This window comes from Muscardinus avellanarius (genome assembly GCF_963383645.1).
Source record: "Muscardinus avellanarius genome assembly, chromosome: 13".
NCBI lineage: Eukaryota > Metazoa > Chordata > Mammalia > Rodentia > Gliridae > Muscardinus > Muscardinus avellanarius.
The window spans coordinates 10626250-10646045 of NC_137799.1; the positions used below are offsets into that span (position 1 = coordinate 10626250).

General features: G+C 39.6%; 1 protein-coding gene and 1 pseudogene across 5 annotated transcripts in view; one reads left to right on the forward strand and one right to left on the reverse strand.

Moving 5' to 3' along the window:
• Positions 1-1261: 1261 nt before the first annotated feature.
• On the reverse strand, positions 1262-2079 carry LOC308272024 (small ribosomal subunit protein uS2-like; annotated as a pseudogene). The gene has a single exon. The product of its transcript is annotated as a small ribosomal subunit protein uS2-like (transcript).
• A 10006-nt stretch (positions 2080-12085) lies between these two features.
• Positions 12086-19796, forward strand: part of MAPKAP1 (MAPK associated protein 1) — a gene marked incomplete at both ends in the record, with an annotated part of 219768 nt that continues 212057 nt past the window's right edge. For all 4 annotated transcript variants that reach the window (XM_080708642.1, XM_080708643.1, XM_080708645.1 and 1 more), the window contains 2 exons: positions 12086-12344; positions 14979-15068. In XM_080708642.1, coding sequence (XP_080564768.1) covers positions 12086-12344; positions 14979-15068 — 349 coding nt within the window. The remainder of the gene's footprint in view (positions 12345-14978; positions 15069-19796) is intronic.

Genomic DNA, 19796 nt, shown 5'->3' on the forward strand with positions numbered 1-19796 from the left:
ACTCTAGATAAAACTATAAAACATTTTTACCTGAAATCTTAAAACCTAAAATTATCTATTTTCACAATTGTCAATCAAATCTATTGTGTCTGAGAGACAATACCCATTTGGAACAATAATTTGGGGCTATATTGCACCAAACTGGCATATTTCTTGTGACAGAAATGTTGGCAGGTTTGGAGTTTTGGGGGTGGAGGGTGGTTAGGTTGTCTGAATTTTCATAGCTATTGCTAGCAAATAAGTGTGATTTCAGATACTTTGAAAGTACTGTTTTTTAGTAGCTAAATAACATTCTAGCTTAACCTCTTCTGTGAACTTTATATATAGTATGATGTGATTAATACTTAAATTTTTATATTTGTCATAGGAAATGTCTTTTGAGCAAAATTTAGATTTTGAGTGATCCATTGATAAAATTCAATTTAATCATTATAAAATCAGATATTTCTGACACCAAAGCTTATGTTTTTTCTCTAGACCCTTATCCTTCAAACTGGAGTTAGGAGAATGCCAGTATGTGCCAGGGGCTACAGGAAGCCACAGAAGTAAGCATTGCCCATTCTCCTTGAGTATCAATTTTAGTGGGGTTTTTTTTTTCTATTGAAACAAACACAGGTACAATATATTATAGGATAGAATGCAAAGTTTGAATAAATTCCAGAAGTAGATTTTTATGGCATGTTGCTCTATGTGGCTTCTCTAGGTCCTCTCAGACCTTGATTTGTGGTCACTTTCCTTTGATTGAGAGGGACTGTACTTAACTGTACCAGTCTCCCGTGAGCTGGATCTTGGCAGGGTACGACTCTGAGGCATTTCAGCTGGAGGTTAGTGGAGCCGGCAAGGAACTCAAGGGTCTTGTCCCTTTGTTGGAGGGAGACATTTGACCGAAGAGACCTTGCCTCCTGTAGATTGGAAGGGGGGCTAGCTAGTTCCCAGGCCTTGGTCACTCGTTGGAGGTCTTGGCATCACAATCAGCATGAGTGGGTGGTTGAGCCACTCTTCATTGTGGTCTTTTATCCCAGGCATCCTTTCATGACTGAAAGTGTTCTAAGGAATGCACAGCATTATACACTGCTGGTTAAAGCAGTTCACAAGGTGAGCCCACATGTAAGGGATGGGAAATAGATCCTACTTCTCTCTCTCTCTCTCTTTTTCTTCTAGCTTTTAGAAACATGTTTATTTCCTACCAACCTCATTTCCATTTTGCTGGTGTCTTTAGGCAGCTTAAGACCACTCGGTGGTTGTTACAACCCACTGTGGCCTAGGCGGTGGGAGCTGCAGACCAGTCTTGAGTGGCTGGCTCGGTGCTCCAGTCTTCAGTAAGGAACTGCTGAATGGGCACTGAGGGCACCTGCATGTCCTCCAACTGGTCTGTGACCTCGGGCTGAGTGATGGCGAACTCGGGGCCGGCGCGGTCCATTCGCCTTGGAATTCCTCTTTGGTCACCGCCTTCTTGGTAGCAGCCTGCTCTTCCTTTTCAATCTCTTCAGGATCTCTGTTAGAAGTAGAGACCAGGCATGACCTCCCATGGGTGCTTCTGGGAGATGGTGCCACACATGCGCAGGACTTCCGGGGCCAGCATCCACCTCATCAGCCTCACAGAGTGTGCTCCTTTGTTGTTGCAGGGAATGGCGATGTCCACGTAGTGCAGGGGAGAGTCTGTGTCGCACAGCGTGGACGTGAGACGCCTCTGTGAGAAGCTGGTGGCCAGCCCTGGGGTCAGTCACCACCAGAAGATGAGGCTTCCTGGATGAGGCGGCCTGGATCTGGTTGGTGAAGGTCCCAGGAGTGAAGAGGCCAGCAATCGGGGTGGTTCCAATAGCCGCAGCAAACTTGAACATGACCCGCTGGCCAGTGTTCCTAGAGGATATGACACTGATGTCAGCAGGGTTCTCAGTGGCGACAATGGCTTGAGCTGCCAGCAGAAGTTTCTCCCAGGTCCTCTTCAGGTGCATGATGTAGATGCCATCACTTTTCCTTTTGTAGATATATTGTTCCGTCTGGAAATCCAGGTTGGTGCCACATAAGGAATTCGAGGACATCCTCCTTCATTTACAGGACATCAAGGCCTCCGGACATTGTGATAGTTTCCCTTTAATTTATGCTGACAGCGCTGTATGGACCCCTCTCTGGGCAGCACAGAAAGGCAGATCCTACCTCCTGATGGGAGGAGCTACAAAGGCCACGTTTTTAAAAACCCTATTGTGTGCGCCTGGGCAAGTTACTTAACTCCTTTGCACTAGTTGAAAGAAGAAAACTATAATGTTATAAGTGGTATTGCCAGCTGTGCTGGTATATGCCTATAATTCCAGCAATCCTGGAGGCTGAGGAAGGAGGATCACAAGTTCAGGCCAGTTTGGGCAACTTCGTGAGACCTTGCCTCAGAATAAAAAATAAAAAGTGCTGGAGGTGTAGCTCAGTGGCCCTGAGTTCAATTCCTAGTACTAGGGCAAAAGAGTGATTAGAAGAGCTCAGAGTAAGAGCTCAGGAAATGCCGTCTATTGCTAGTCTTCTTGTATTTCTGTCTCAGGAATGTCTGGTTGTTCTTGAAATTCCTGAAGCTTTGTGACTTTCCTGTCTCTTGGGAAGCATACTGTCTTAATGTCTCCTTTGGAGTAGGTGTATACATTGCTTTATGTTTCTGTTCTGTAAATGTGGGATGCGTCTGCTCTGCTGAAGCTTGGGGGCTGGCCCATGGAGGCCTAGGCCAGTGTTTGTATGATTTTGTAGAATTCTTAGCACTAGCATGCAGATGCTGTGTAGTGAATTGATCTCATTCAAAAGAGAATACAAGTATTTCTTTTCTATTATTTTAATCTAGGAAGTACCTTTAGTCAAAGTATAAGAATAAAAATGTGAAGGAAAAGACTCCAGATATATGGTCTCACTATTTACTGCTTAATGAAATTAGGCATATTCACATGGAGAAAATTTTAATTTCCAGAATAGTTAGGGGGAAAAAAAGGCAGTTAAATTTTTGCTAGTCTAAAAAATAAATGAAGGTTTAATTTAGAGTTAAATTGGAGTGAGAGAAGGAGATTTAAAAGCAATAAAGTGCATTTTATTTTAATTGTCATTTCAATTATTTTCAAATTCTAGGAGGTATGAAGTCTGAACTTTAGATCAAAGAATGCTGAGATCTTAGTGAAAACAGGGTTTGTTGGTTTTTATAAATGGAAAACTTTGTATATGAAAAAGTGTTTTGGTTTTTCTAACTTGTGATTATTCCTGGTTGAGGAGAATCCGAGAGAGCGCTTCTGTAGCACAGAAGCTCGTGAAGGAGTCAGATTTAACTAGCTTAACGCTAATGGCGTGAAGTCGGGGTACAGTGTGAAAAGGTAAAAAAAAATCTCACATCTGCTGTTACATGTTGTTAACTCCCCTAGCAGACATTAAATCATTTCAAGTACAATAATAGTGTGGGAGGTAAATTAACTAACCATTAACAATCTTATAAATACACAATTAACATGCCAACATTTATATGACACATTGATGGGGCAGCAGTAATTTTTGATTGGGAGTTTGCAGACCTTTGAGAAGCCTCAGGCTGTTGCTTATTCAGACAAGTTTTCACAGATTGCAGGTGAGGGGGCTGGAGTCTGCCTGGCAGAGGGAAGTGAGTATGTAGTGTTTCAGAAGAGTCCAGGAAGTGGAATTTCTTTCTGTTGGCTGAAAGAAACTTGAGCATTTTAAATCATATTGTTACTTTTCTCAAGTCTTTAGAGAGTGAAGATGTTCAGGGAAAGCTTGTTTGCTTATAGTAGGTGGCTTATTTAAAGAAAAATAATATTCCAGGTATGGATTTGGAGTTTAAGTTGCGTGAATCACTGGGATTTTCAAAAATATATGTAGTGGGCTGGGGTTGTAGCTCAGTGGTAATGTGCTTACTTACATAGCATGCAGAGCCTGGGTTTGATTCCCAGCACCACAAATGAACAAAAAATATACGTAGGCCTAACTGCTTACGTAAAGTAAGCCTCTGTAGTTTCAGGTTAAAAAGTAGATGATCTCTAAAGTTTCTTTCATGTATGAAATTTTGTGACTTTTATTTTTTGGTACTGGGGAACGAACCTGGGCATTCTACCTCCAATCTATACCCTAAGTCCTTTGTTTCTATTTTAATTTTTTTTTTGAAACAGTCTCAATATGTTGCTGAGGCTGGCCTCAGCTTGAGACCCTCCTCTCTGCGATTACAGCATGCACCACCCCAACTGGCTTGACTTTTTATTTTTTGAACAACCATTACATTCACTGCTTATTTCTTGCTGTATTAATAGAGGGAGCTAAGGGTCTCACCTACGGCAGAACATATTTGTTATCTTATATCTTTCATAAGGACTCATGGGAGAAATTTCTCTTAGGCCTCAGAACCCAAAAAGCACAACAGGGTTTTTTTTTTGTTTTTTTTTTTGTTTTTTTTTTGGTGGTACTGGAGTTCCTGGAATACTTCTACCTTTGGGCTACACTCCCAGACCTATTTTATATATTTTTTAAATTTGGAAACAGGGTCTCTTAAGCCAGCGAGGCTGGCTCCGAACCAGCACGATCCTCCTGTCTCCGCCTCCCAAGCATGGGGATTACAAGCGCGTGCACCACCATGCCCGGCCAAAACAGGGTTTTAAAGCTCATTTTATTATGACCATTGTGACTCTTGTTCCTCCTTTTCTCTCTTTCTTCTTTTTGTGGTACCGGGGATTGAACCCAGGGGCATTCTACCTCTGAGCTATACCCCCTGCCCTATTTTTTATTCTTTATTTTGAAACAGGGTCTCACTGAGTTGCAGAGGGCCTCACTAAGTAGCTGAGGCTGGCCACGAACTGCAATCCTCCTGTCTCAGCCTCCCAGATGCTGGGATTACAAGGCCCGGCTTGTTCCTCCTTGTTTTGGGAGGCTAAGTGCTCTGGTGGTTGAGATCCCAGGCTCAGCTGGTCATGATTGCGCATGCCTGTAATCCTAGTACTTTTGGAAGCTGAGACAGGAGGATAGCAGGTTTGAGGCCAGCACCAGTAACTTAGTGAGGTCCTCAGTAACTTACTGAGACAAACTTTGTTTCAAAACAGAAAATAAGACAAAGAACTGGGAGCGTATCTTGGAAGTAGAATGCTCATGGGTTCAATCTTCACTACCACAAAACACATACAGACACACACACCAAGACCCCACCTCTTAGAGCTGATTGGTTCTTAGTTCTGCTGACGGGGAAAGTTTCTGAACCTTTCTTGCCTCAGTTTTTGTCATTTGTAAGAATGGGAATACAAGTAGTGAATGAGTAGGGTTGTTCTGAGGGTAAGATGGATTAGTTCATATACAGTGATAAAACAATCCTAGCTTTTGCATTTTATTTCTGGGATTCTGCACTTTATGTCTAACAGTAACTTTTGGCATACACTGGTGCATGGACTTATTTTCCCCATTTCTTTTTTTGTTTTATTTTTTTAACCACACTTTACCTTATGTTTTCTATAAGATCTTGTAAATGAAGTTTGGGTTAGGGGAGAGAGAAAAAATTACTAAAAATTACATTCAGGTTTGATATCTATAAAAACCTACTAAAATTAATCTCATGTATAGGGCATGTTCTAAATTACCACATGCAGGTTACATGATCACTAATGAACACAAATGAGTGTGTAAGTGGTAATAGTATCGAAATTGCACCCAGAACCACACATAGCTCATGGTAGGAACTTAGCAAATATTTCTTGAATATTGCCTTTTATAAGAAGACCAAACTTAGCATATTAAAAATAACTTGGTCATTTTAGCCGGGCGTGGTGGTGCACGCTTGTAATCCCAGTGCTTGGGAGGCTGAGACAGGAGGATCGCACAGGTTCGAAGCCAGCCTCAGCTACTTAGTGAGGCTCTCAGCAACTTAGTGAGACCCTGTTTCCAAACAAAGTATAAAATAGGTCTGGGAGTGTATCCTAGAGGTAGAAAGTCCCTGTGTTCCACCCTCAGTACCACACACAAAAAAACTTGGTCATTTTGAAACGCCTCTTAGTATATTTCCATTCTGCATAGATGTCCTTATTGCTTCTTTTTTCAGTAAAAACAAATCTTTATTCTTTAAAGAACCTGGAATTAGAAAGTGTGAGAAAGGGGCAGGGAGGAGTGTAGCTCAGTGGTGGAACGTGTGCATAGCACGCGAAGCCTCCTGAGTGTGATCCCCAGCACTGAAAAGAGAAGAGAAAAAAGGTGGAAGAAAGAAGTTAAAAGTAGGACATCCTCGGGGAGCCGGACTCCTGGAGACTGATACTGCCTCATGGTGTGAAGGTATATAAAAAGGACTATCTTACGAGAGTCAAGAGTTGGTTATAAGAAAGCATTCCACACTGAAAGAGACAGCATTTGTAAAAGCTAAGAGCAACATTTCTGAGCCACGTTTTTTGAAACAGTAATAAATTTTAGTGTTTCTCTAGAGAAAAAGTGCTTAGGGCTCAAAAAGTTTAGGTTATATTGTGTTGTTAGATTCACCTCTCTTAGAGATCACAATATACACTAGTAGTTTAAAAGCTTTGAAAGTTTCTGTGATTAAAAAGCAATAAGAAAATTTAATTTAATTAATTTAGTGATTCCTGGGCTTTTAAAAGTTTAAATAAAAAATCTAATTTTGGTAAAATATATATAACAATATTTGTTTTAATTATTATTATGATTAGTGTGTATGTTTGTGTCTTTTACTGGGGTTTGAACCCAGGAGCATTCTACTCTTGAGCTAAACTCCTAGCCTTGTCTTGTTCCTTATTTGAAATAGGGCCTAACTAAGTAGCTGAGGCTGGCCTCAAACCTGTGATCCTCATTTCTGAGCCTCTCAGGTACCGGAATTGCAAGTGTGCGCCACCACACCCAGCTTCAATTTTTTTTCCCTCACTCCGGGCTGCACTCCCAGACCTATTTTATATTTTATTTGGAAACAGGGTCTCTTAAGCCAGTGAGGCTGGCTTCGAACCTGTGCGATCCTCCTGTCTCTGCCTCCTAAGTGCGGGGATTACAAAGCATGTGGCACCATGCCTGGCCCCAGCTTCCATTTTAATTATTTTCAAATGTGCAGCCCAGTGGCCTTAAGTATATTTACCTTATCATGTGCTGTCACGACTATCCATCTCTAGGACTTTTCCATCTTCCCAGACTGAAACATCCATTTAGTACCTTGCCATTCCTCCCTTAAGCCCCAGCAACCGTCATCCTACTTTGCATCTCCATAAATTTTGCTCTTCCAGGCAACCCATACAAGTATGTGTCCTTTTGTAACTGGCTTATTTTACTTAGCACGATGTCCTTAAGGTTCTTCTGTGTTAAAGTATATGTCAGAATTTCCTTTTTTTGTGTGTGATACTGGTGATGGAACCCAGGGTCCTTCTACCTCTGGGGTACACTCCCAGACCTATTTTACATTTTGCTTGCAAACAGGGTCTCACTAAGTTTTGCCTCACTAAGTAGCTGAGACTGTCTTTGAACCTGCATAATCTAACTGTTTCAGCCTCCCAAGTACTGAGGGTTACAAGTGTGCGCCACTACGCTGACAGAATTTCCTATGTTTTTAAGGCTGAATAATATTTTTAACTTTTGTTATATACCACATTTCATTTATTCATCCTTTACTATGTGTTTTTAATCATTACATGTATATGTGAGTGAGTGAGTGAGTGAGTGAGTGAGTGTGTGTGTGTGTGTGTGTGTGTGTGTTTACTGGGGATAGAACCCAGGAGTATTCTACCTCCTAGGTACACCCCCAGCCATTTTTTTTGAAATGAGTCTCACTAAATTGCTGAGGCTCTTCCTAAATTTCTGAGTCTGTCCTTAAACCTGTGATCCTACTGTCTCAGCCTCCCAAGTACTGGGATTATGGGCATGCATCGCCATGTTCATATATTACAAACAATTCTGAGGAATGATTTTACACAATTATCTCCTTGGAGCAAGTCCTAGAAATACTCAGAGATTGCTCAGAGGGTATTTGTGTCTTACATTTTAATAAACATTACTAAATAACTAAAAAGTACCAATTTTCAGTTGTTCTATAGTGAATGATAATGTCCATTTTTTGAACCCCTACCCAAATTAGTCTTTAAAAAACCCTTATTTTCTTTGCACAACTGAACAGGGGAAATAAGTTGTTTTCATCTGTTCTGAATGTCTTTGTCTTAGAAATAAGTATGCCTTCAAATGCTATTTAGCTGCTCTTAAGGAGATTTTAAAACTATTCTTTGGTTCTGAAAAGCAGTGTTGTTGGAATAAGTTGATAGTGTCCCAAGGTGACAATTTTGAAGGGCACATTGAAGAGAAGCTCTTGTATCCGTATTAATAAAAAAAAGCAATCCTTTCTTTATAACCACACTCATACCTGACATACTCATATATGACTTATCTCTACAACAAAATTGGATAGTCATAGGAAGTTGGACAGCAACATGTATTGAATTCCTGCCATGTGTAAACATCCTTTGTCAGAAAGGATGTGGTGTTATGGCCCTGTCCTTGTGGAACTTATAGTCTTAAGTCTTCAAGAACACCGAACAGGAGGTGGGACGTGATACACACAGTAACACATTTCCTAGGGCAGTCCTGTGGGAGTTCCCTGTCAGAACTGGCGTGGGATAGATACTGCTGAGTGAATCATACACGCTCCTCAGCGTGTGAAGTTAGAGTATATTAATTGGGAAGTTATCTGCTGAGGTTGGGGTGTTTTGAGGCCTCTCTCCTATAAGGGAAAGTTGGGGAGTTGGTGTGTGCCTTTGGAAACGTTTCTGCATTCCTTTCCTTGGTAAGCTGTGGTAGAGCTAAAAAATACTTTATTGAGGGTGGGTACTTGAGTAAGTTTTGTCTTGGCCTTTGCTGTGTCAGAACACCTATTAAATGTGTGGCTTTCATTGAGCTCCCTGTTTTTTCAGGGCAGAACCGTGTGTCGAAGGTGGAAGCACCTGCCCCTCTGCTCCCAACCCTGTCATTTCAGAGGGAAGACAGCTTACTGTGTCACTCTGACCATTTCTGATTCTGTGACAAATGCTCTTGTTTATCAGTAATTCTATGGGTATATACTCTCCATGTTTCTAAGAAAAAATTCTTACTTTTACAAATGAAGAGTTTTTTTTGTGTGCTACTGAGGATTGAGCCTGGGGGCATTCTACCTCTGAGCTACACCCCCAGGTGTTTTTATTTTTTGTTTTTGGAACAGGCTCTTGCTAGGTTGCTGAGAGTCCTGCTAAGCTGCTGAGGCTGGTCTTGAACCAGTGAGCCTCCTATCTCAGCCTTCCAAGTACTGGGATTACAGATATGCACCATCACACCCAGCTACAAGTGAAATTTAAATGTTCCCTTTTAATTTTGTGATTTTTTTCTTATAGACTTAAAATAATACATTAATATGCCAGGTTCAGTGGTGTATGCCTGCAATCCCAGTACGTGGAAGTCTGAGACAGGAGGATCTAAGGTTCAAGGTTAACCTCAACAACTTAGTAAGACCCTCGAAAACTTAGGAAGACCCTGTTTCAAATAAAGAATAAAAAGGACTGAGGATGTAGCTCAAAGATATAAGGCCCCTTGGCTCAATTCTCAGTACCAAATATAAAATAACCCCCCCCCCCCACATTAGTGTTTCTGAGGCTAAGTAGCTCACAAATTTGACACTTAAAAGAATCTCATGGGCCGGGCGTGGTGGCTTATGCTTGTAATCCCAGTGCTTGGGAGGCGGAGACAGGAGGATCGCGCAGGTTTGAAGCCAGCCTTGCTGGCTTAAGAGACCTTGTTTCCAAATTAAAAAAAAATATATAAAACAGGTCTGGGAGTGTAGTCCTAAGGCAGTGCCACCAAAAAAAAAAAAAAAAAATCTCACGGGCGGGGCGTGGTGGCGCACGCTTGTAATCCCTGCGCTTGGGAGGCGGAGACAGAAGGATAGTGCAGGTTCAAAGCCAGCCGCGCTGGCTTAAGAGACCCTGTTTCCAAACAAAAAAAAGTATAAAAATAGGTCTGGGAGTGTAGCCCGGAGGTTGAAGGGTATCCAGGAATCCTAGTACCACCAAAAAACAAACAAACAAACAAAAGAATCTCATGGTATTAGGAGAGGTGAGTTAGGGGATTCAGTAGATCTCTATTAGGGTATAAACTTTCTGATTCAGGAATGCCTTATTTAGCTTTGCATTTCTCATTTGGCTGAGTGTAAAAAATGAAGTCAGTGAATATATTTAAAGGGAGAAATTGAATATTAGTGTAATTTACTTAATTATAAGTGCTTAGATTTCCTTTTAATCTCATTATCTTTAAGACCCACTAGATGCTGGGGCTGTAGCTTAATGGTAGAGCACTTGCCTAGCATACAAAGTTCAGTCCCTAGTACCACACACACAAAATAAACCAACACTAGATAATAGCAATAAAATGATGTGTTACTAGGAAAAACAAAAACAACAAACCTCAGTAGGCCAGGCTTCGTGCCACACGCCTGTAATCCCAGTACTTGGGAGACTGAGAGAAGAGGATCGCAGGTTTGGAGTCAACCTTAATTACATGTGCTCTCAGCAACTTAGTAAGACCCTGTTTCCAAACAAAGAGTAGACTAGGGCTGGGGTGTAGCTCAGAGGTCGAAAGCCCCTGGGTTCTGTCCCCAGTATCTATTCAATCTTTTCCTCCCCCACCTCAGTTAGCTGTAAAGATTTATTAACTAGATTTCCCCTATTTTCCATCTCTAGAAGAAACAAATTACAAGAAAATTTGGTGTTTTAAGTCTGTCTTTTTTCTTTAAAAAAAATTTTTTTTTTGCAGTACTGGGGATTGAACCTAAGGCCTTGCACATGCTACGCAAGTGGCCTGCTGCTGAGCTACATCCTTAGCCCCAGTTACAGGTATTTCTAAAAATAAAAACCTTTCAGAACTGTTCCTAGGAACATATTAAATCTAGCTTTCACATCCCTTGTACTTGAAAATGATTTTGGAGAAGCAAGGAATTGACCCAGATAACATAAAGGAACCACACCATTATCGTCCATGAAGTTACTAAAAAGGGTGAGGTGTTGATATATTTATGACTACTTCAAATAGTAATTGAAAACTGAAATTAGCTTTACATTACATCATCGTCATCCTTATTTATAACAAGCAGTCTGCATGTGCTTATTATATTATGTGCCAGCATCTTTTGAACATTTTACCTGTGCTGTCCTCTACATGTTCTCTTCTCCCTGGAACCTCCATCTTGTAAGTGAAGAGCAGAGGAGGGGCTCAGAAAGGTTATTTTGACTAAGTTCACAGAGCGAGGGCTCAAGTCCAGTTGGGTCTCCAGGGCCTTGTTTCTAAGCATTGTTATATAAAGTTTTGTTGAGTATTTTTATTTAACTGAGGAGGTACATCTGGATTCCTAAAATAAACATCATTAACAGTTTTAATAGAACTGCGAACGTTTATCTTATAATTAGGTTTCTAAAGTAAGTGCTTAGTCTTGTAGCAAGGCAGTTTTGAGTAATACGTTTTACTTTAAAAGCACAATACTATCTTAAAATGGCTTTATGAGTAGAGTTACTCTGGTAGTGCCCTTTTGTAAGGTCCCGGTAACTCAGCAGTGTGTGCGCCTTTCAATACTTCACCACCACGTGACAGGAGGGATGTACACTGATGAAATAACAGGTTCACACTTCAGCTCAGCATTTGAGGAAAATCGTTTGTTCTTCCATGCCCTTAAAAAATAATGAGAATTCTTCATGAGATGGAAGAAAGAAAGGAGAATTTACTGTCTTCACAGTCAATAGTTGTATGCTTTGAGTAGCCTGGCTAAGGGGTTACTATTATTTGCCTTGCAAGCCTTCCTCTGATATTGTGGAGTGCTCGTCGACTAGAGCTGTAGTGCTTAGTGCGTATAAGGTTCTCCTTGCAGCTTAGACTTAATCCTTTTAAGTTCCTAGCTATAGGGATAGATGTTGATTTACAGGGTAGCATTTTACCACATTGAATTTGTTTGGAAAAAAAATAATTCAGTTGTTTTCTGCCTTATTCTTAAATCTTGCTGTGTGCATCATGTTTCTAGGTAGGTGAGCTCGAGAAACAACATGAAGAGGAGAAAATAGCCTTTTAAGGACATTGGCCCACAGAAAGGATGGCCTTCTTGGACAATCCAACTATCATTCTAGCTCATATTCGCCAGTCACATGTGACCAGTGATGACACGGGAATGTGTGAGATGGTTCTCATTGATCATGATGTTGACCTAGAGAAGATTCATCTTCCTGCAATGCCTGCAGACAGTGGGTCAGAAATTCAGGGAAGCAATGGTGAAACTCAGGGCTATGTGTACGCCCAGTCAGTCGATATTACCTCGAGTTGGGACTTTGGTATTAGAAGACGCTCAAACACAGGTAAACCTTGCCTTCCAGTCATGTCTTCAGAGCAGTAAATCAGTAGTCTTATAGAATAATGCACAATGTTGGAATAGGCTGAATGGGGGAGGCTTCTGGTATTAATAGGAACATGCATTTGTGAGACTGAGTCTGAGCAACTTCTCCATCTCTGTGAGTGAACAGAGAGGACCTCCAGAATGATGTTATTAAAAGGAAATAGAAGATGAGTAGCTGGAAAAGTGGGTAGGAGAGACTTGGTTAATGTTACCTTTTTGAAGTCATGTAGAAATGTAAGTGGACCTGTTTTAAGTCTTTTTACAGACCAACATTAGTTTCAGTGGATGGACTACCTGGAGGCAGATTTCAGTTGATGTAATAAAGAACATTTTACACAGAGAGCTGACTAGCCAAGGAGTGCAGGCTAGTGCCCCTGACAATTCTTACCTTGGGGGTGTGGGAGAATAGAGATAAGGGAGTCCATGGAGACAGCTAAGTGTTTGTTATGGTTGGTCTTGATAGGAATTCCCACATTGGGTGTGAGATTAGAAAAGGTGTTTTTGAAGCCAGGCGTGGTGGCGCACGCTTGTAATCTCCACTCTTGGGAGGCCGAGACAGGAGGATCACGCAGGTTCAAAGCCAGCCTCAGCTGGCTTAAGAGACTCTGTTTCCAAATAAAAATATAAAATAGGTCTGGGAGTATAGCCCGGAGGTAGAAGGCCCCTGGGTTCCATCCCCAGTACCATAAAAAAAAAAAAGAAAAGAAAAGGTGTTTTTAATACTTTCTTTGTATATTTTTAAGTTGACCACTATCCTTCAGTCTTTGTGTTTTGAAAATGTTATATTTTGGTATGAATTTGGTTGTTTTTTTTTTTTCTCCTAAAAACTTATCACTGCCTGTTTTCCAGTTTGTATTTTTTTGTACCCTTTAATGGGGAATGTGATGAACCAAGGCCTTTACTTAGATATATTATTTAGAATACATATTACAATATGACAGGGTAGTCTAGGAGATAATTTTTTTTGATCATCAGAAAATAAAACCTCCAAATCAGCAACAGCAATGTAGCTAACTGAGGATTTATAGCAGGAGCTATAGAACAACATTGAAAAATTCATATTTACAAATTTATTTTTATGGACCAAATGTAAAATGTTACATAAAGGAGTATGCAGATAGAGCAAAGTTTATAGTAAAAGGTGTATGAAGGTTTTGGTTCAGAATTCACAGCATTGGTGACATCAAAAAGAGTAATTTGCTCTGATGATGAAAATAATTAATAGTACTTCCCAGTATCTAAAGGAACTTTTATCAAAATAGGATTTGAGTGAAGGTTTGAATATAATTTAGAACCATTGATTCTTGGTTCTCTAGTTGAAACTGACTTCCTTGCAAGTTATTGTGATGATATCTTATGTGACAGGTTGAATGGATTTCTGTATGAGAATGCGGCTAAATTGAGAGCTTTATGATTATATTACTTTGGCTGTACCCTTCACATTTATTAATTGCAATTGAATGTATTTTTCTTCAATGGAATTTGGTTAGATATAGTGACATTGTCAGAATGCTTTTGCCAGCATAGTTTAAATTTCTGGCAACATTATTTCTGATTTTTTTTTTTTTTACCACAATGCTAAGACAGAAATGTATGATGTACCTTGAAAGCAATTGAAAACGAAATTTATTTTATTTATTTTCTATTAACAATGTGCCATAATAGGATGTTGAAGATTAACTAGAGAATATGAATTTCAAGAGATGGCATCAATTGTCACTTTCTTTTCATTATAATCTGTATATGCCGTGGTTGTTGATGTATGCCGAGTGTTATTTCTTTAAAGGATCAGTTCACCATGTTTTTGAGGGTTGATCAGCCAGTGGCAATATAATCAAAAATGTATAATTTTATGGGACTCTTGGTGTTGGAATTTCTTTAGGAAACATTTAGATGCTAATAATTAATTGAGATTGTTGGTTGTCCTAGTGGGCAAGGAATTTACTTTTTTATCCTTAACAGCATATCTTAAAATTTTTTTAAAAGAAAAATTGTTCGTTTTAAGATTTGACTAATGTTACAAAGATACAAATCATTTATTTTACTACCTATAAACTGTTTCAGCCCACTGAAGAAAAGCTATGCTAATTTATATAGCTTTGACATTTTATAATTTTCATGATTTTTAGATAAAGGATTTTATATTTAAAACTTTAATAGTCTAGTCTGAGTTCATTTATCTTTAATTTTTGAAACGGGTAGAGTAATTCATAACAGTAATTTTATTCCTGTAATGTAATATTCACTTCAGTTCATTTGTGCATTAAAATTCCTTTAAGACCGTTATTAATGATTTATATAATGAAATGTCATATTAATCACAGAAGTTTTCACATTTTATTATTCTCTTCCATGTTAATACTATCTTTATGATCTCTATTAATGTTTTATATCCTCTAATTTCAATTATAAATCAAGAATATTTTCATGTTTTTGTTGGTATTTGCTTTTCAGGGGTGCCACCTTTAAAATTTTATGACTTTTTCCCTACATATGCAATATAAAACATCTTTATTCATATAAAGATAGTTAATTATGTCTTTGTTTATAGTAAACTTTCATTGACAAACTTATAGTTATAATATTTCTTTTCAAGCTCAAAGATTAGAACGACTTCGAAAAGAAAGACAAAACCAGATCAAATGCAAAAATATTCAGTGGAAAGAAAGAAATTCGAAGCAATCAGGTAAATGGAAATAATTTTAATTTTAACTTACAATTTATATGGTTTATATAATTATGTATGAATTTATACTTCTAATTCATCCTTTTAAATCCTCTGGGCAGATGCTTCAGTGTTTTGAACTCTTTCACTTCTGCGTCGTGGCCTTGTGCTACGTGCTCTTTAGGTCTTGCCTTTTGCCCACCTTGCAGTCTGGGTCACAGGGACTGTCGCATGCAAGGGACATTTTGTACAAAACGTCATGCCAGCACCTTGTTATTGGGGCCAGTGGTCCTTCTATGGTCTTTTGGATGGGTCTCCTGGTTATAGATTCCTCTCTGCACTTCCAACCTAGACTTTTCCTTGCCTCATTACTAGCCCTGTTAAAAATCTTTTTTGCATATATGCTAATATTTTAGCTTAAAGAACATTATGTTGCTGGTATTATTAGCATTTCCTGTATGTGTCCATATGGTTTGTTTATAAAGGCTGGCCATATTATGTATTTTCAAAGCTTCAATCCCAGCAAGAAGAGAAAACTAAGAAAACAATTGCAAAAGTAAAATTCTATTAAAATATTTTATAATGGTTATATTATACTTCCTAGACTTTCTTTTTCTTTTCTTTTTTTTTCCTTTAAAACAAATGTCTATCCGGGCATGGTGGCACATGCTTGTAAGCCCCGCGCTTGGGAGGCTGAGACAGGAGGATCACACAGGTTCAAAGCCAGCCTCAGCTACTTAGGCCCTCAGAAACTTAGACCCTGTTTTCAAATAAAATATAATATAGGTCTGGGAGCATAGCCCGGAGGTAGAAAGCCTCTGGGTTCCACCCCCAGTGCCACCAATAATAAATAAATAAATAAATAAATACATGTCTGTAGCCTGTCCTATATATTCTCCCAGCACCACCCAGAACCACCTTGGCATATATCAGACACTTAATACATCTCTGTTGACTGCCTCCAGCGCTATACAATAATGGTAAGACTAGCAGCATTAATGATTATTATATTGAAAGCAACACCTCCTAGTGCTGTACTAGATGCTTTACATGCATTGCCTCTAGTGCAGTGATGTCCCCAGGTTTAGTTATTAATGCTCTTGTTTGCAGATGAAATCAAGGCTGGGAAGATTTGCTTGTTAAAGTTAAAAGTAGGAGGTAGTGGTGTGATAATGCTAAATTGTGTATCCAGCTCTGTCCTCATACAAAACAGAAAGTTTTTTGTGCCAAACTGCTTTCTAAGAGCCGCTTACTTTCTCCTCCTATGATTATAGATTCCAGTATGCCCACTAGGTGTGATTGTCTTAATGACTGCTTTATTTTTATTTATTTATTTATTTATTTTTTTTGGTGGTACTGGGGTTCCTGGAAGCCCTTCTACCTCCGGTATACACTCCCACGGGCTACACTCCCAGACCTATTTTTTAACATTTTTATGTGGAAACAGAGTCTCTTAAGCCAGCGAGGCTGGCTCCGAACCAGCGCGATCCTCCTGTCTCCGCCTCCCAAGCGCGGGGATTACAAGCGTGTGCCACCATGTCCGGCGTTTAATGACTGCTTTAAATGATGACTATGTAAACCAGAAATCTCCTTTGCTTCTTTTTCTTTCTAATATCTTACTTGGTATCTTCCTGTAGATCTTGAATGTCTTTAGGTTTAATTCTCGATATTTTAAATATCTTAGTAGGCTGACCTTTTCTGTTGATCCAGTAAGTAACTTCTCTCTGTTGTATTTAACACAAACTAAAAACACTATATTATTAATCTCGGCCAGTTTCTTCAGATTTTCTGTATAATGTAGTTCCTATTAATCTCTTAAATCAGTGAATACATAAGCAGTTTATCTTGGTTTCTTTAGAGTGAGAAGTAAGTTGTTCAGCTTAAATTTTGATACACCTATTAAAGAAGAGGACTTTTATTTGTTCCTCTCCCATTCATTCCTTAAAGCTGAATCCGCTTTTAACTCTGCTCATTATTTGCAGAATATGCTGGAGAAACAGGCAGCCCCTTTTCTGCTGTCCATTGTGTATGTATACTTTGCTCTCCCTCAGTTCCTTCCCTCTCTTTCCTGTCTCTCACAGATTTCAGTAATTGACCCTGTGCTCTCATTTCTGGAAAGGCTCCTTAACATGCCTGTCCATACTCTGAAATATTTACCCCCGTTCTGGCCAGACCAGCCACCTTCCTGGTCACTCCTGATGGCTAGAGTGATCCTCAGCAGTGCACGAAGGAATGTCTTTGATTCCCAGGCTGGGTCCCATTATTAAACTACAGCTTGGTCCTCCGAGAATCCTGAGGCATCTAGGAAAGTAGAGCCAGCAGTCAACTGAGCAGCTAGCTGGTGACCTGAGCAGCCATTGTTTTCACACGTCTCTCGACACATATGCTCTTTGGGCAAGAAATGCTACCTCTAACTCCTTTGGAGCTGCCTTGGGAATTTGGGATAGGTAACAATTTATTTATTCCCATGTTCTGCTATTTATGTTTTGTCAAAATCCTTTAATTTTTATCTTAGTTTTACTGCATTCCCTTCTAGAATAATCAACATTTTCAATATGATATACTCGTATGGGATGTTCTTCCATAATTATTCCATTTAAATCTAGTCCATCCTTTAAGACACTGTGTAAGTGCATCCTTTTTATAGAGGACTTTGAAGACAGTGTGCTCAGCCTTCAAAGTCCTCTATATTCTGAAGTGTATTCTGAAGCCTTTTTAATTTATTTAAATTTTTTTTTTCAGTGTTGGGCATTGAACCCAGCCTGGTGTGGTGGTGCATGCTTGTAATCCCAGTACTTGGGGGGCTGAGACAGAAGGATCATAGGTTCATGGTCAACCTCAGGAACTTACCAAGACCCCCTACAACTTAGTGAGATTCTGTTTCAAAATAAAATAAAATAAGGCTAGAGGTAGAATGCCGCTGGATTCAATCCCCAGCACCAGAAACAAAGCAAAAGACAATAATAATGTAGTTTATATCAATTTTTTTCCCCAGTCTGGGGATGGAACCCAGGGGCATTCGACCTCCGAGCTATACCCTCTGCCCTATTTTTTATTCTTTATTTTGAAACAGGGTCTCACTAAGTAGCTGAGGCTGTCCGTGAACCGCCATCCTCTGGTCTCAGCCTCCCAAATGCTGGGATTACAAGTGTGTGCCACTATGCCCGGCTATATCAAATTTTTATTATAAGTATTACTGAAGTTTTGTTTATATAGTATCTGTTACTGGCTTGCCTTCCTCCCTCCCTTCCTTCCTTCTTTTTGTACTAGAGATCAAACCCTAGGCATTCTACCGCTGAGCTACACTCCCAGCCCTATTTTATCTTTTATTTTGAAACAAGGCCTCCATAAATTGATGATGGCATCATTAAGTTGCTGAGACTGACCTCAAATCTCCATCCTCCCACGTCAACCTTCCAAGTGTTGGGATTATAGGCATGCGCCACTACACCTAGTTTAAGAAACCATTATTAGTGTTTTTTTAAAATTCCAAAGAATGAAGAAGTAGTTGAGTGGTAGAGCAATGCCTAGCTAGGTGCCCTGGGTTCAGTCCTCAGCATCACTCTCCTCACCAAGAAAAGACTCCTAAATACAGTGGCTACATAAAGATCAGATTGTACCCCAAATTCATGTTATAAGGATATTCCCTGTACATTTCTAGGTCTTACCTGTGATATTTCTGTTTCAGTAGAGAGGAATTGGGGTCCACACGTCTGTACTTTTCAAAAGCTCCTGTAATTCTGATGAGTACACAGTTCTGGGGTATACGATATAGTAGCCACTAAGTCTGTTCCATCTTTTTGCAAGCCTAGCAAATTAGTTGTTAATATATCTGTATTCTGGGTGAGAAAGCTGGAGCGCAGAGGCTAAATAACTTTCCCACGTTACTCACAAGAAATAGCTGTTTCAAAGCTGGAATTCTTCTCCTTGCCTGCCTGACTCAAAGATTTGCTACTTGCTCCACTCCCTCCCAGAGCAAGACAGAAGGACAGAAGGGAGTTGTTCCTGAAGCTTCTGGTATTGAGGAGTCTTTGGCATTTCCTTGTTCCCTTCCTTCTCTCTGCCAAAGCCGAGTTGAGGCAAATAATCTCACATCTAGATCAGTAATCTCACATCTAGAGGAAACTCCTGGGGGTGTGTGTGTGTTGTTGGGGATTAAACCCAGGGATATTTTAGTCCAACTCTATTTTGTTATTATTTTTTATTTTGAAACAAGGTCTCACTAAGTCGTGGAGGGCCTCGCCAAGTTGCTGCGGCTGGTCAGCGAGCCTGTGATCATCCTGTCTCAGCCTCCCAAATACTGAAATTACAGGCATGTGCCACCATGCCTGGCATGTAACTGCTGTTTTTAACATTCTGGTGTATTTATTTTACATTCCATTTATATATGTGGGTATATATTTTAAAAAGTATTCTAATCCTATATGATCGTTTTTGTAATTTTTGCACATAAGTAGTTTATAAAAAGAGCTTTTTAGTTGTTACTATATTGATCCTGCACTTTTACATTTCTATAAAGGTTAATTCTGGATGTTTTATATTGCCATTGTAAAGAGCAACTTCCCCATAACTTACTTTCTTTTTTTGTGGAATAGGGGTTTGAAACTAGGGGTGCTCTACCACTGTGCTATACCTCAATGCTTTTTTATTTTATTTTGAGACAAAGTTGCTCAGTTGCCCTTAACTTGAGATCTTCCTGCTTTGGCCTTCCAGGCACTGGGTTTACAAGTGTGTATCACTACACCAGAC